This window comes from Portunus trituberculatus, chromosome 46 (assembly GCF_017591435.1).
Source record: "Portunus trituberculatus isolate SZX2019 chromosome 46, ASM1759143v1, whole genome shotgun sequence".
Lineage (NCBI taxonomy): Eukaryota > Metazoa > Arthropoda > Malacostraca > Decapoda > Portunidae > Portunus > Portunus trituberculatus.
In genome coordinates this window covers 27,157,422-27,174,982 of record NC_059300.1, presented here as the reverse complement: position 1 = coordinate 27,174,982, position 17,561 = coordinate 27,157,422, and the positions used below count along the sequence as shown (strand labels likewise).

Below are 17,561 nucleotides of genomic sequence, written 5' to 3'. Positions count from 1 at the left end.
GACTTTCTAAGATTTGCAAGCTCAAAAGTACCCATGAGTCCAATTATGAAATTTCTAGCAAGATCTTCATCGAAGGTATTGGGAACAATTAGTATGGCCCATCTACAGAATTTGGCAGACTTGATAATGAGACTTAAGCAAGTAGACTTCCAGGATAAGATGCCCAACTTCAAAGTAAAATTTCTCTTCACGAACGTACTGATGGAAGTGTTGTGATTAGTGTGACTATGATTTATCCCTTCAACGAAAGTAAGTACAACAAGTGTCACCACGTGTAAACTACTAAACTTCAATGCTTTTGTATTCGAGGAGCAAGAAAACAAACCGCATTGTGGATAGGCAATGGACTTCCTACTAAGTGCAGTGATGGCCTCCCCATTAATGGATTCTCTTGAGAAGGATTAGATAAGGATCATGGGGAAAGATACAAGGTAATTCAGATACATTGACAATATCTTAGTAATTGTTCTCAAATGTAGATATTAATAACAAGTTATGATGACTCAATGGAGTAAGCCTAAATATACAGTTTACTGTGCAGGTAGACATGAACAGCTATCCTTTTAGACACATTGATACATAAAGATGGCCAATGTGTGACATTTTCTGTCTATAGAAAACCTACTAACAAGGATGACTTCATACACTTCCTTTCCAACCACAGCAACACGACCAAGTTGGGGGTGATTGGTTTCTACCTGAACCCATGAGGATATGTAGTACAGAGTTTCTGGAGCAAGAGCCATGGCATTTAGTAAGCTGATGCACACTGTATCTTACTATACAAGCTGAGGAAGAAAGCATCAACAATCACAAGGGCTAGAGGTGAAGAACGGAGGAAGGACTATGTGGTTGAGCATGTACTACATCAACAAAAAGCATTACAGAATACTCAACAAGAATAGGAATAAGAATAGCCCAATATCAGGACAATGCATTGGGGGCATTGTCAAGGAAACTGACAGGACACCAAGTGCATCATATACAAGGCAGTGTATTATGTGGAGACAGTGAGGGGCTTTGAGCTTTGAGAAGAGGAAGTATGGGCACAAGAACAACCTGACCCTCCGTAGACCACCACCTCTCAAGTCATGATGACAAAGAGGTTCATTTACTAAACTGGAGAGATGCCTCAGTCTCACACTCACACCTGAACAGGAGGGAGAGGAAAACTGTGCATAACGACAAGAAAAACGACCAATCAGAGAAGGATTCGTCACCGTGGCACACGGCTCTCCACTACTGATCCTCTCGGCAATGAAAGAAAAAATGGACCAATCAGGACGCTCTGTTGCCAACCTTCCTACAGGCTGAACCACGAGAAATTGTACATATACTGTGTGATCTAAGAATGGGGAAGAGGTGAATTCTGAGTTAACTTAACATATATATATAAATGATGAGATTGAAGCTTCTGCACATTTCTTATCAATGTGAATCAAAACTGATTTTCATGTTAAGGGTATTGTCACTATACAAAGCTGTGGAAAGGCAAATCTTAACTCAAGAATCTCACAGGTTGTGTTGTGGTGCTGACATAATGATGCACACGGGCAGGCCAACTCATCAGCATTTTCCCAGCTTAATTATTTCGCACGACAACAGCTTCAGGTTCACGTCTCAATGGTAATGATGTAAAATCTAATTTTCCTGTAATAACCATGTATACTATTGGGAAAATTCTAATCAGGTACAGGAAATGCAAAAACAAAAGCTGAAATTGATAAATTATGTTATCACAGAAAATATTCAGGCAGCTTTTCTTGTTCTTTGGAAGCACTTAAGATTCAGCACTTTTCAATGCATTCCTTTCACACAGGTCTCCCGAGAGCTTGGAATTTTAAAACACCAGGGCCTCAATCATATGGCCCACAAGCTTCCAAAGATTCCCGAGACAGAGCAAAGACCCACAGACACCAATGCAAACATGAGGCGTCTTCTCGAAATAAAACTGCATGATTATGATAGTTACACTCTGCCCACGAAGGCCAACCAAGAAAATGCAGACCGAGACAAACCTTCAATTATTAGTCAAGTACATGACACTGATAAAGATATTTTGTTTACTACAGCATTCAAAATCAGTTTTATTGTTGATGTGTGAACTCCAAACTCAACATTTTTTGCATAGCCAAACAAAGTGTCATAGACCAGAGAGTTTTAGCGGCCTCGAAAACCACAAAACTACCTACCTAGTTATGCTATCTCATACCTCTAAGAGGCCAACTGGCTGGGAACTCTGTTTACCACAGAATCTCTGAAGCCAGGCTCCATGCAGTACAGTGCAAGTACAATAAGTTCAGATGCCTCATTCTAAACTGCTGCAGTGGGACCCATGGGATCCCTGTAGTATATCCTATTAGATATGTAGTATACCATAAAGTTAAAACATGAAAATGCCAAGGACCCAGTGACACTAAAAATATACAATCATAAATTTATTTAGGCTTTGACAGCATACTTCCTCATGGGGAAGTTCCATCTCCTCTTGGACTCCTTGGCGGACATAATCTGCATCTCACGACGGGTGAGTCCACGGCGGATGGAGCGGGTCTTCTTGGGGCGCAGGTCAAGGGGCTTGAACTTCTTGTTCTGTGGGAAAATTTATATTTTAATCTGTGGGTGTATATTCTATCTCAATTTAAACATTGTGGATGCTCCAGCTCTGGTTCAATAAAATTTCATTAAAGCAATTCAAACCCAACCAATGGCCACCTATCACACTGCTTCCCACCAGAAATGGAGAGAGAGAGAGAGAGAGAGAGAGAGAGAGAGAGAGAGAGAGAGAGAGAGAGAGAGAGAGAGAGAGAGAGAGAGAGAGAGAGAGAGAGAGAGAGAGAGAGAGAGAGAGAGAGAGAGAGAGAGAGAGAGCACATCCACTTACAAAACCCTTGACAAAGCACAATTATTATTCATTCCCTTTTCTCTTATGTAGGAGAGGCGTCAGCAAGGGACAACAAAAGTGGAGGAAGAAAGTGAAGGGTAACAAAAACAGAAGAAGAATGAAGGCAAAATAAAATAGCTAAGAAGATGATGGTTGGGAGAAATTCATTCTGTGTGATGCTGCCCTATCAGTGGTCAGAATTACTCAAGTGATCCTGTCACTGAAAGTGTTTCTCTCATTTACTTCCAGCATCCCAAGCAGGGGCTGGCAAGGTGAATGATGTGTGTAAGTGTGGTAATTTGTATGGCCCACCCTTTGTAGGATTGCCTGTCTGGTATGTAAATATGGTTAAGCTTCTGATAGATAACAATATAATGTTAGAGAAGTGTCAAATGTGTAAGCTCAGGCACACATTAAGATGCAGAGTAGCACATAGCAGAACACAGGGCAGCACACAGGTGATTTAAACACTGAGAAGCAGTATGTGCATTGTGCAGTAATGTACTTATGGATGTCGCAAAAGATTATTCAGAAAACCTTGGCTCATATCTCATAAAGAAGATACTGATTTCAAGAAAGCTGTTATTGTATGACACTGGTAAAAGAAATGTATATATTAATGTGAAGAGGTAGACAGAAATGTGTGTGTGGGAGGGAAGGGGAGTCCATGTGAAGAAGATACAGAGAGGGATTTCTCAATTTATGCATGTTTAGAATAATGCAATGTTGGAATAACGAGGTAAAACACCTAACCTTTTTTTTTTTTTTTTTTTCCATATTACACTGATTATTTAAAATATCATGATGTCAAGATAATCAAGTTGTGCGGCTGGTTTAGTTCCGTGATGAGGACTCATGTCAACATTGTGGGAACGTGGCGGTATATACCATAACACGAACAGTTTATATCATTAATTTGACGATAAATATCAGTTGTGATGATGAAATAATGTCCTTCTTTGATGCATTAATGCAAGGGTTCTTAATAATTTTTCTCATTAAGAAACTCCTGAGTTACAAGACCACCTACCAAAATCCCTAGCAACCTGACGGCAAACAACGTAAATTTAGTGACGACAACAACTATATATCTAAGTACCCCTGAAAATCTTGTGAATCCCTGGGGGTTCACAAACACAAGGTTGAGAACCCCTGCATTAATGTATTATATAAATAACTGCCAGGAGGGGTACAATTAGTTTTCTCCACTCAAATAAACCTTGCCCTGCATGGCCTACCGATGTCGGATTGTTGGATGTAATCTTCCCCTATTTATTATGTTTCTTTTGTTTGGATACCTGTTTAACTATTACCAAAAGTAGTAATATGATGTCAAATTATTCAAATTAAAGAAAATTGTGTCAAGCACCAATTTCTTACCATATATTTTAAGTTGACAAATTGTGAGCCTAAGAGGGTCAGTGCCCAGTGCAAGGACCCTAGAGAGACTCTAGGGTCTTCGGCCAAATGGAGTGACAGTCAGGAATTCTGAGACCTGTCATCTAACAATAACCATATAGAATATGGCCCCAGGTGTCACTCACCAGGTGTTCCCCATGTGTACCAGCAACACACTGTATGCTTCAACTTATGTCAGCTGAATGCAGTCCTCCAGACTTGCTATGTAATTGAACAGTTTAGTTCAGTAATCATGTTCACTTCATGCAATTTTTACATTACACGATCCCTTCTGGAACGTATCCTTCACATAATTTGAGAAATGCCTGTACTCTATAGAAAAGAGGAATACACATGGAAGAATATACTTGAACATTAAGATATCTGATGGAAGGTAAGGGAACTATTTCATATCATGCCAAGATCAATTTGAAAATGTGCACAGTATGGAACAAATTGGTGTATTATATGAAGGATTAACACCAAAAATACAATCAGGAACTGAAAAAATACTGGCACTTTTTAAGATATTGTCACGCTGTGCTCTAACTAAATTTGCATTCCTTAAATAGCCGTAGGTTGTGGGGACCTGATACAAGTATTTAATTGGTAGAGATTTCAACAATGGGGATATGAGCAGTTCTTAGGATCAGTAGCCAGGATAGAACCAGAAATAATGGGTTTAAGCTTGAGAAATTCAAGTTCAGAAAAACAGGAAGGAACTGGTTCTAAGAGTGGTTGATGAATTGAAAGGATTCAGTAATCATGTTAGTGCTAAGTGAATAGGGAGCTTTAAAAGATGGATAAAACAAATTTACGGATGGGGATGATAGAGGGAATCAAGTAGCTTTACTCATACAGGACTGCCATGTGTAGCCTGACAGCCTCTTGCACCTTCCCCGATTTTCTTATGTTCTATGTTCTTAAGTGTAGAGGAAATTGTTTCAACAGCTGCATGACACAGGCCAGCACAGGTGTGTACCTGTGCTGTGCTGCCTTGCAGCCAACTTGTATGTTTACACTTAGAACAATGAGATTAAGCTCTCTGCCATGCCCTTCATTGCATCACCTGTTTCATTTCCACCTGGGCTTCAACATAAAATTGATAATGAAAGGAACAAACTCACCTTGTAGAACTTTCTCAGGTTCTCCTTGGTCTTCTGGTTGATGACAATCATGACGCGGGCAATTGACTTACGCACGACACGGCTGGGAAAAAAGAGAAAAAAAAAAAAAAAAAGGTACAGGGTTACAAAAAAAAAAAAACTTCACATCCCTACATCCCAACAAGTCACCACCTTCCTCAGTCCTACCAATCCTCTTTTCTCCTTCGCAGTTTAAAACATGGCTTATGTTCTGTCGCAATGAGGACTCAACCTTTGCTAACATCATCTCAATGCTCCTCTCAACAGTGAGTCTTTTTTATCATGGAAGAACGTTTGGGCATTGGCCAAGTACAGGAATTCCCCAGGAACTGCATTGCTAATTATTGTGTCTCTAAAGGACCATTTAACAATTCAACATAATGATGGAAAGGACAAATGACTTCCTACCTCATCACCTCTCTCTCTCTCTCTCTCTCTCTCTCTTTCAGTATTACGAATATCATGTGAATCAGACATTTTGTTATAATCAATTTGTGTTTTGACTTTTTTACCACAATACTTTAGAAGTTAATCAAATTACATAGGTGTTATTTCCACCATAGGTGTACCCATGAGGAAGTGATCTCTGAAAGACAGAGTTTTGTGTCTGGTCTCAATGGAAATACACAACTGGCAGGTAGGCTAAGATGTCATCACACCTGGCTCAGTGACAGGACAATACATGTCACAATATACTTCCTTAGTCCTTATACTATCAACACTGTTAGGTGAAAAGAATAAAGGCTAAGCAGCAAAAGACAATTTCACTTTCATTATTTGAACTGACTACAATCAGGATTCTGATTCTGATATCTATGGCTGAAAACAGGAAGTGCGTTATATTGAAAACAAAGTTTGATAACTTGTTTTTTAGTTTTAATGAAAGTGAAGCAATGAGCAGATCTAATTCTTAAATTTTCTTACATGGCCATAGCTTTTAAAGAGTAAATGGACCTGACTGAAGGGTGCAAATATAAGATGAGATAGCCTTTTTATATAGATGATGACAGATAGCCTTTTCTGAAGTTCAGAATTATGCAGTAACAGTTAACAATGCAAGTGGAGGATTCTAGCATAAGCAGCATGGAAGGGAGAATAAACTTTCTCTCACTGACTGACTCACATCTTTGAGAGCTTGGAGGCTGCTCCGCCGGTCACCTTGGCTACCCGCAGGCCAGACAGCTCCTGCTTGAGCTCCTCCAGCTGCTTGAGGAGCTCATCTTTCTTCTTGTTACGAAGGTCGCTGCACTTGACCTTGACCTGCCAAAGGAAGATTGGTGAGACAAAAGGACTTGTTAGGCACAACACACCTTTCCCTTACTCCCACACCTACTGTCCCCAGTAACAGCAAGATCCATAGAAGAAAAATAGTTATATCCTTACATGCACTCCAATTATATTTGCCAAGACATTTTCTTAGAACATGCTCTGTACCGATGGATTGGACTAATTTTGAGTAAATTACATGTTGAAAGTTTAAAGGTAATCCTCCATTTCTAGTATATTGTGATGCTTTGTATCAAATCTGATCTACAATAGTTAGCCATAAGTGACAGATGAGGTTAGCTGCCACCAGGGTCAAGATGAAGCCCTCAAACATTTCATGGCTAAAAATAAAACTCACAGAAATTACATTGTGAAGATCTTGCACTGAGAGGAGTAACCAGATGTAGTAGTGAACCATGCTCATATCAGCACTACCCTCCTACAATTCTACCAGCAATCCTATTCATATCTAAACAATCTTAACATTTAACCTATCAGTATTTCACTTTGATTAATCCACTTTAATTTTTTCTATAATTCAATTTTTTTACTATTTTTTTTCAACCCATAAAATAACTCAACATAGTCCACAATATGACTGACATGAACCCTGTGAGGCGTTAATTCAGCAAACACTGCCGAGTCACACCACAGCCTCGTCATGGGAAGCAGTATTCTTCTACTCTTACACGAGTCCCAACAAAGCTTTACTTACTCTTATCATACAAAGCTTCTCTTTTTTAATCATTTAAACCTCATATATATCTACCATAAATTGTCTATAATGCTGATAACAATTCTTTGAGATTTATCTGCTATAAGAGAGAAGAAAGTTCGATCACTGCCATGACAACACTGGCAAGTAACACAGCCACAGGTGTGATGGATAAACGGGCACTGAGACACCATGGTGAAGGTGCTTGTCTGTACATTCATGTCACATTTGTTGAGCAACTACGAAATTAATCACAATGATTGCTTAAGTTTGAGAGTATGGCCACCAGCCAAAAGAAAAATATGGAACGTATTTAGCCAATCATACCGCTTTACTTCATCCTGCGGAGAGAAGTGTAAGTTAGTCTGAGATGTCTTAACATCCTAACCTAACCAAAGAAGTAACGTCACATAAGTAAGGATACTCGAAGCAATATCAAGATAAAACAGTGGCCATCACAAGAACAGCAGGGCCACACCTTCATATTTACCAATCTTTTACTCTTATATTATATTGCTTGAACAAGTTTCTGGTACTTTAATAATATTGCACGATATTCTGCAGCTTCAGCTCCATTTCACATGCATGAGAGGCGGCTAACTAAGGTAATCTCCATATTATACTACACCTATTACAAAAATAATTCCCAAACTGAGACGGACAATATAGCCAAAAAGAACAACAGAAAAAATATAACAAATCCAAAATTAGTGAGGAAATAATATTGAACGTAAGAATTAACCAGCCCCCAGTCTTACCTAACCTAACCAAAACGTAAGAATAATCTCCAAAATAGTCAAAATATTCAACAATTAATCATAAGTACAAGGAGGAATGCTAACCGAAAGCAGAGACTAACTAACAATCCATAACCTAACCCAGTCCAGGATATACACCTAACCTAACATGATCCATAAGTCTAACCTTCACCGAACTACCTTTACACCCTAACCTGCTCCAGACACCCTCTACACCCACACCACTAGTTACATGCAAGCCACTGTACACATTAGGCAACCAACACCGACCAAAAACAAGAGGTGATGGAAGGAGAGAAATAAACAAAGCCCACCCCAATTACAGCCATCAGCCAACACCAGGTTCCCGCACACCGCATAAACAAGCTTAATTAAAAAGGAATCCGACTTCTCCTGTATTATTCATATGCTAAGTGTGGTTATTGACATCCTCAGCAACTCATCTGTACATAGGTTCCCTGGTCTGTTGGCGGATGGCTGAGAAAATACGCGACACAAAATGACACTCACCATTGTGTCGGATGGTCGGTGTGGAAGGGGCTGGCACGGCGCTGCGGGGAAATAAACAGAGGGACACCAGACGGTAGAGATGCGCACCCCGGGAACCCACCGCTCCTTTCAATTGTTCCAGGGTTCCTTTTCGTGAATTCTTCGCCAAGTTGATGAAAATTGGAATGATATTGAATTAATATTAACGTTTCCATTCAGGGGCCTAGATTAGGTTTATTCCTAGCCCCTCCATTGTGTAGAATTTTTTTTCTTAGAAATAAGTTAGTGACAGTCTTAATTACTAAAGAATGGTAAATATACATTAATTATGTAATCTAAACATGAACTACTGTTACAAAAACTACAACTATTTAGTCAGCACTGTATGTACTGTACAGACGAGACGACTCGACCCCTATTTGATGGAACAGCCAATTCTTACCCTTACTCAAACCTAAAGAGCGATATGTCATCTCAGAGATTTTAAGAGGTAAGTATTATTGGCCAGAACTCGTGACGTATACTAAGCCACACCTTTCTCAAACTAACATCATTACTATCTCGCAATCCCCACCCCTAAATTTCATGTTTCTTTATTTATCATACCTATCACCCTACCCTACCGACCTTCGTGTAACACTGCCACCACACTTAATGCACAAAAAATACGCTCAAACCAACGCGAAATACACCCAAAACACATCAAGCTTGCACAAAACACGCAAAATAAACTTCAAAGTAACCCACAACACGTGGAGGAGGAGAAGGAGGATGGGGCTTGAGTAGAACGACGAAGAGTTTGGGGAGGTGTGAGTGTACCTGTGGTGAAGGAAGAGGAAGGTAAATTTGACTTATATAGGTACACAATCAGAACGGTCAAGTGATGCTTGTATACTACCTAGAGGTGCAAGTGAAGACCGCCGCCGCCCCCGCCACCATTAGGGTAAGTTTGGGGTAAATCGTACACGGGGATATAACAAACAGCACGCATAGTGTCTGCCCTAGCAATATTAAAATAGTGTCCCAATCAAGTTAAAGGAAGAAAATGAAAGACTCCATGATGGTGGTAGAGCATTATTGGTGTCGCTAGGGATAACCACACCAGACCCATTAATATCTGCCTAACTTTCCGACTGTCCACATAACCAATGGCCTGACAATAGCAGGGTGTTATGGCCAAGCTGTAAGGTGGACTGAGGTGAAGCAGCCCCGCCCACCATGGTACTACTCTGTTGCCCTTACTTAAATAGTGCTCTTTGGTGGTGCTTCAGCTTAGAGCAAGAAGTGTGTGTGTTAACGCTACACTTCCGCAAAGTCAACGTGTGTGTGTGTGTGTGTGTGTGTGTGTGTGCAAACAATTTCAACGGTGTAGGCCTATATGTATGTACAATAATTGGTGTGTTAACTTTCTTATTTCCTTAATTCATTCTTCTATTTTTCAATCTCTACTATTATTCCTACTGTGTTTTAACTTTCTCATTGTATAGTCATACTCATCACTACCCTCACATATATATAGTGTTGCGAAGGTGTATTGCAGCAGCCTCTCAGATATGTACGTGTGCCTGTGTGAGTGTGGAGCAGCGTCATAAGAGAGTACATATGGGTAGTACATATGAGTACATATGTGCAGACTTTAGCTAAAGGGTGAGTGAGGTGTTGGTTGCTCGGGTTTATGAAACTGTCAGACCTTAATGGAAGGGACGCTGAGCTAGGCCTCCATGACGGAGGAGATGTGACCCCGGAGGTCACGGGGAGATAAGAGTGTGTGTGTGTGTGTGTGTGTGGGTGAGGGCACTGGCCAGCCCTGGGATAATTGTCATACGGTACCGTGTAAATAAAGGCATGCATGTGTGAATTGTTTGTAGCCAGCATTATTAGGGATATATTGGTAATTAGCGGTTAAGGTAGATAGCGTTACCTAATAAGCTGAAATAGACTCGTAAGGACATTGCCTGGCAGGTGCGACGGCACAGGAGGCGTGGTCTGTGGGGCACTGTGTGGCACCGACGAGGACAGAGGACAGGAGTGTAGCAAAAAACCTCGAAGGAACAAGTCGTACTCTGGGGAGCAGTCAGAGAGTGAACGAGAGACAGAGAGACAGTGAAGTGCCTGACGAACTAACAAAGTGTTACCCGTACTTTGTTGCCGCCCCCTGCCCCGTCTTGTGTGCCGCCGCCACCTGTTCCCGGTGACTCGTACCACCTACACGCCGGCCCGGCTTATGATGGGCCGGGAGCTTCGCCTGCCGGTGGACTTGACAACAGGACGCCCTCCAGATGAAGAACTGCCTACTGTGGCCACGGACTACGCCATAGCACTGCAGGAGCGGCTAGTGGAGGCTCGTCATCAGGTGCGAGGACGACTTAAGCTGGCAGGCGAGGCCATGAGGCACCGCTATGACCGGAGAAGTCGCGCGGCTGAGTTTGCAGTTGGCGACAAGGTGTGGCTTTACAATCCCCGCCGGCGGAAAGGTCTCTCACCGAAGCTGCAGAGCCCCTGGGAGGGGCCATACACTGTCATCGAGAAGGTGTCGGAGGTAACCTTCCGTATTCGTCGAGGACAACGCGGGAAGCCCAAGATAATTCATGCTGGCCGACTGTGGAGATACCACGGGCCGGGGAAGTTCACCTGGGGCCAAGCCCCGTGTGACAGCAGCAGTGAGGAGGAGGAAGCTGCCCTTGCTATAGTAGCAGAGGACGTAACGGGGCCTGACGCCGGCCTCGTGGGCAGCGAGGACGGTGAAGTGGGGACGAGCGGGGATGAAGAAGCTGAGTCAGAAGTGGGTGACTCACCGCCAGCCGCCGCCTGCCGCCCACCCCGCCAGCGTCGACTACCACGGAGATTGCAGGAGTATATTCTAGATGAGGAAACAGATTTGAGTAGCTAGGATGTAAAATGTGGAGGACGAGACTAGGGAAATAGTCGAGACGACTATTTATGTGGGAGGGGGCAGTGTTGCGAAGGTGTATTGCAGCAGCCTCCCAGATATGTACGTGTGCCTGTGTGAGTGTGGAGCAGCGTCATAAGAGAGTACATATGGGTAGTACATATGAGTACATATGTGCAGACTTTAGCTAGAGGGTGAACGAGGTGTTGGTTGCTCGTGTTTATGAAACTGTCACACCTTAATGGAAGGGACGCTGAGCTAGGCCTCCATGACGGAGGAGATGTGACCCCGGAGGTCACGGGAGATAAGAGTGTGTGTGTGTGTGTGTGGGTGAGGGCACTGGCCAGCCCTGGGATAATTGTCATACGGTACCGTGTAAATAAAGGCATGCATGTGTGAATTGTTTGTAGCCAGCATTATCAGGGATATATTGGTAATTAGCGGTTAAGGTAGATAGCGTTACCTAATAAGCTGAAATAGACTCGTAAGGACATTGCCTGGCAGGTGCGACGGCACAGGAGGCGTGGTCTGTGGGGCACTGTGTGGCACCGACGAGGACAGAGGACAGGAGTGTAGCAAGAGACCTCGAAGGAACAAGTCGTACTCTGGGGAGCAGTCAGAGAGTGAACGAGAGACAGAGAGACAGTGAAGTGCCTGACGAACTAACAAAGTGTTACCCGTACTTTGTTGCCGCCCCCTGCCCCGTCCTGTGTGCCGCCGCCACCTGTTCCCGGTGACTCGTGTATAGTTGCTGTAATATAGAGAAATAAGGAAGAAGTGTTTCCTTCTCCCCACTCTGTGTGACTGAGCTGAGTGAGTGGGTGCTATAGAAGCAGACAGCCAGGCCTTGAGAGAGCGATCTGCCCGCCGGTCCATCCCAGCCGAGCCGCGCCACCCAGGTAAAGCCCTTCTCCCCGACACACACGCCCCGAATCCCGAGAAGATTGTGAGGCGTTCCCTCCCTGAAGAAGAAGCTGAAGGAGGGTCGCAGCAATATATATATATATATATATATATATATATATATATATATATATATATATATATATATATATATATATATATATATATATATATAAAGACACACCCACACCCACATACACACAATGTGCATAACTTTAAAGAAAAACTAGATAAATGGAGATATGGAGACAGGATCGAGGTACACTATGAGTCCCGCTCGAACCCTGTACAATACAACTGTAAAGTAAATACAACTATATAGGTAAATACACACAGCTATTACTGTTCCAGATATCTCAAAACTTATATGAATCTAAGAATGTTAAAGTGAACATATAAAAAGAGAAAATAATTGCCTTCGAAAAATGCTATTATTTGCACTTATTAAGCAAGGCTAATCTAATTATTCAGTCATGCTGATAAATTGTTACTGCTCTTATTACACAAAAATTAGCTCTGTATATAGCTTGAAAATGCCCTCAAGATTACTAATTAAAAAAAAAAAAATCTTGGAGAAGACGCCTTACAGCCCTAGCTGAGCCTCAGCTGATAAGGCTCACGTACCATCAATCTCACGGGGTACAATAATCCCCACCCCCAATCCATCCTGGATCCACCACTGGTTACCACCACACAGCCGTTGGTAAATCACACACACACACACACACCCAGGAAGAGTGATAGACATAAAAAATGGACAGACCAGTAAGGAACAAGGTACCAAATTCAAAATATGCTGATGAGGCACAGGGAGCTAAATCAAAATCAGTCATTCAGAGTACGAGTCCATCACCAGGAGCATCGGTTCTAGGTAGATTAGTAATGCTAAAGAAGAAATTTGAGGATTTGATGAAGGAGTTAAAAATTCAAAGGAGTGAGGACGAGCAAGATAGAGAATTGCGCAAGGCTTTGAACGAAAGAGTCAGGAGATTGGAGGAAAATGAAAAACGATTGGGATGAGAATGCACACTTGAGAGAGGAGATTGAAAAATACAAGAGACGGTTGGAGGAGAAAATGCAGAAAGATGACTTTAAGGAAATGATCAGTGAGCAAAGTGAGAAATTTAAAAGAGAGTGGGAACTGAAGAAGACACAATGGACTGAGTCGAGGGAAGCTGAGATGGTTGAATTACAAGAAATAATTAAAGATCAGTTGAATGAAGACAAAAAAGAAAGGTCTAAGGAACTGGTTAATGTTATGAAGAATAAGGAAACATTGATAAGAGAAATAGCAGAAAAGAAGAAGAGTGTGTTAATATTTGGGATGAAAGAACAAAATATAACATATAAGCCTAAGAGAATTAAAGAAGAATTGAAAACGGTAAGAGATCTGTTCAAAAATCTAAATGATGATGAAAAAAAAGACCTACAAGAAGAAGTGGAAGAGATCCATAGACTGGGTCCGTATAAGGAGGGAGTAAGCAGACCGATTAAAGTAGTACTGAAGTCACAACAATCTGCGGAGGACATTTTATATAGAACATCAAAATTAAGAGAGGTAGAAGGTTGTAAAGAGGTGTACGTAAGAAAAATAGAAATGAGGAAGAGAGAAGATATAAGGAATTGTTGGAAGAGGCGAGAAGGAAAAATGATGAACGGTCTGAAGAGGAAAAGGAAAAGTTTTTTGGAGAGTTATAGGAGAGAGAGTCAGAAAATGGTATGTGGAAAGAAGGAATGCAGAGGAACCCCTAGAGGGAGCAGTGGGTGGACCGTAATGTATACTAATATAGATGGGATACTGTCAAGTAGATTAGAATTGCAAGACTATATGATGGTGGAGAAGCCTGATATAGTGTGTTTGACTGAGACAAAATTACATGAAAAAACAAAGGTAAATTTGGATAATAAATATAATATATGGAGAAAGGATAGAGAGGGTAAAGGTGGAGGAGGAGTTATGATTATGACGAAGAAGGAGATAAATGTGGATAAGGTTTGGTATGGGAAGAACAACGCAGAAGTGATAAGCATAAGGTTAAAAAGTGATGGAAAAGAATTAATAATCATGGTGACCTATGTACCTCCTAAAACAAATTCTTGGACATTAAGGAATACGACAATATGATCAAGGATACTTTACAGAGTTTGGAAAGTGTATTAACTGGAAAAAGAAAGGTGATACTAGTAGGAGATTTTAATTGTAAAGAAGTGGATTGGGAAAATCTAGTAAGTGGTGTTGGAGAGGAAGCATGGGGAGAGAGATTCCTTAATCTAATGATGGAAAATATGATGGAACAGAGGGTGAAAGAAAATACTAGATATAGAGGAGATGATGAACCGGCTAGACTGGATTTGGTGTTAACACGAGAAGTGTACCTATGTGGGGATATACAATATAAATGTCCATTGGGAAGAGTGATCATGTGGTTATGGAAATGCAGATGGCAATAACACAGCGAAGGAGAGATGAGACATACAGGAGTGGTAGATTGAATTATAGAAAGATGGACACAGAAAATTTGAAAAATTATTTCAGAACATTAGATTGGGAGATGTTACAAATCAGAGAAGTGCAAAAAAATATGAGATTTTTATGAAATATTATAAAGAAGGAGTTATGAAATTTGTACCAAAGTATAAACCGAGAGAGGAAGGAAGAAAGGATTGGTTTAATGCAACTTGTGTTAAGGCTAAAGAAAAGAGAGATGTGGCTTGGAAAAGATGGAAAAGAGCAGGAATATACTAAATAAGGAGAATTATAGAGTGGCGAGAAATGAGTATGTGAGGGTAAGGAGGAGGAAGAAAGAAAATTTGAAAAAGATATTGTAGACAAGAGTAAGGAACATCCAAAATTGTTTTACAGGTTCATAAATGGTAAACTTAAAAGAGAGAGTCCATTGAAAGATTAAAAGGAGAGCAAGGGATAGTAGATGACCCTAAGAATATCGCGAATTGCTAAATAATAGGTTTCAACAAGTATTTACTAAAGAAACAATGTTTGTAAAGCCTCAGAATGTAGAAGGAAATGTGCACATGGATGACATTAAGATACCTAAAAGGAGTTATATAAAATGTTGGAGGAACTTAAAGATGATAAAGCGATGGGACCAGATGAAGTTTCAGGAAAATTATTGAAGGAATGTAGAGAAGAATTGATAGATCCATTATATGATATTATAAGGTGCTCATTAGAAACAGGGAAGTACCAGTAGAGTGGAAAAGAGCTGAAGTGGTGCCCATTTATAAGGGAGGCAGTAAGGAAGAGCCTCTTAACTATAGACCTGTGTCTTTAACAAGTGTGGTCGGTAAGATTTGTGAGAGGGTGATAAAGAAATATTGGATACGGTTCCTGGAGGATCATAAGTTATTATCGGATCATCAATTTGGCTTTAGGAAAGGGAGGTCATGTGTAACAAATCTACTGAGCTTTTATTCAAGAGTGGTTGACAAAATACAAGAGAGAGAGGATGGATGGACTGTGTATATTTGGATTTAAAAAGCTTTTGACAAGGTACCTCACATGAGACTGCTATGGAAATTAGAGATTTATGGAGGACTGAAGGAAAAGTGTTAAAGTGGATGGAAAACTACTTGAGATGGAGGGAGATGAGAACGGTAATAAGGGATGCAAAGTCGGACTGGTTGGTGGTGGAGAGTGGAGTCCCACAAGGTTCAGTGCTGGCACCAATACTTTTCCTTGTCTATATTAATGATATGCCAGAGGAGTAAACAGTTATATTAATTTGTTTGCGGATGATGCGAAATTGTGTAGGTGTGTGAAGAGTGAAGAAGATTGTGAAATTTTACAGGCAGATCTGGATAGGATTTGGGAGTGGAGCAAGAGGTGGGAGATGGAATTTAATCTGAGCAAAAGTCATGTAATGGAGATGGGGAAGAGTGGAAGACGGCCAAGAGGGTCATATAAGATGGGTGAAGTAGTAGTGTTGAAAAAGGTGGAAAAGGAAAAGGATTTGGGAGTGATAATACAAGACCATGGGCAGTTTGAGGCTCATATTGACAAGATGTTTGGAGAAATATATAATTTGATTAGAAATATTGGATTAGCCTTTCATTATATGGATAAAGATATGATGAAGAAATTAATTAGTACTGTAATTAGACCAAGATTGGAATATGCTGGGTGGTTTGGTCCCCTTATAAAAAGAAGCATATAAGGAAGTTGGAGAGATTGCAGAGAATGGCAACAAAAATGGTTCCGGAATTGGCAGAAATGACCTATGAGGAGAGATTAAAAGAAATGAATTTGCTCACCTTGGAACAAAGAAGAGAAAGAGGAGATTTAATACAGGTTTATAAACTGTTGAGCAGTTTGGATGAAGTGGATAATGAGCAAATGATGTTGAGAGAGGAAAATTTAAATAGAACTACGAGATTGCATAGTAAAAAGATAGCCAAGGGAATATGCTTGAAAGATGTGAAGAAATGTAGTTTCCCGCAGAGATGTGTGGAAGTGTGGAATAATTTGAGTGAGGTGGTGGTGTCAGCAAGGAGTGTGTATAGTTTTAAAGGAAAGTTGGTTGTGTATAGATATGGAGACAGGGCCACACGAGTATAATACCCAGGCCCTGTAAAAATTACAACTAGGTGAATACACACACACACACCTTTAATCAATAACAGTTGTAAAGTTGTTAATGCGGTTGCTGCTGCTGCTGCTACTACTACTACTACTACAACTGCTACACTCTCAGACAGGGGGATGGCCCATTTCACCACATCAGTACGTTTGTTGAACATTCAAAACATTTAAGTTGCTGTATAGCATACTATATACTAAATTATTTAACACTGTCACATGGATATTCTTGCAGTGGCCTTACCTGAGGAATTGGTTTCACTTTTAAACTGGTTGGAAGACAATGATATAGGTGATTTACACAGGAGAGGAACTGGGAGAAGACAACCATTGTTCCCTATGGAGATGTGGTACATGTACCAACAAACTTTGCAAGGAGATGATGGAACCAATAACCACGCTGAATTGGCAAACACGACTACAAGGCAAACTGGTAATGTTACCTATATCCATTTATATGGAACTTCATCCACACAAAGTATAATGGTGCCCCCTATGCTATATGGTGCTGAAACA

The 17,561-nt window shown here is 40.9% G+C and overlaps 1 protein-coding gene across 1 annotated transcript; it reads right to left on the bottom strand.

Annotated features, from left to right (window-relative positions):
• Positions 1-2,425: 2,425 nt before the first annotated feature.
• On the bottom strand, positions 2,426-8,815 carry LOC123519865 (60S ribosomal protein L35-like). The gene is made up of 4 exons (XM_045281460.1): positions 8,677-8,815; positions 6,551-6,687; positions 5,410-5,491; positions 2,426-2,592 (listed from the first exon to the last, which is right to left on the bottom strand). Exons 1-4 carry the CDS (start codon positions 8,677-8,679, stop codon positions 2,443-2,445), a joined length of 372 nt encoding a protein of 123 aa, XP_045137395.1. The 5' UTR covers positions 8,680-8,815; the 3' UTR covers positions 2,426-2,442.
• Positions 8,816-17,561: the final 8,746 nt, after the last annotated feature.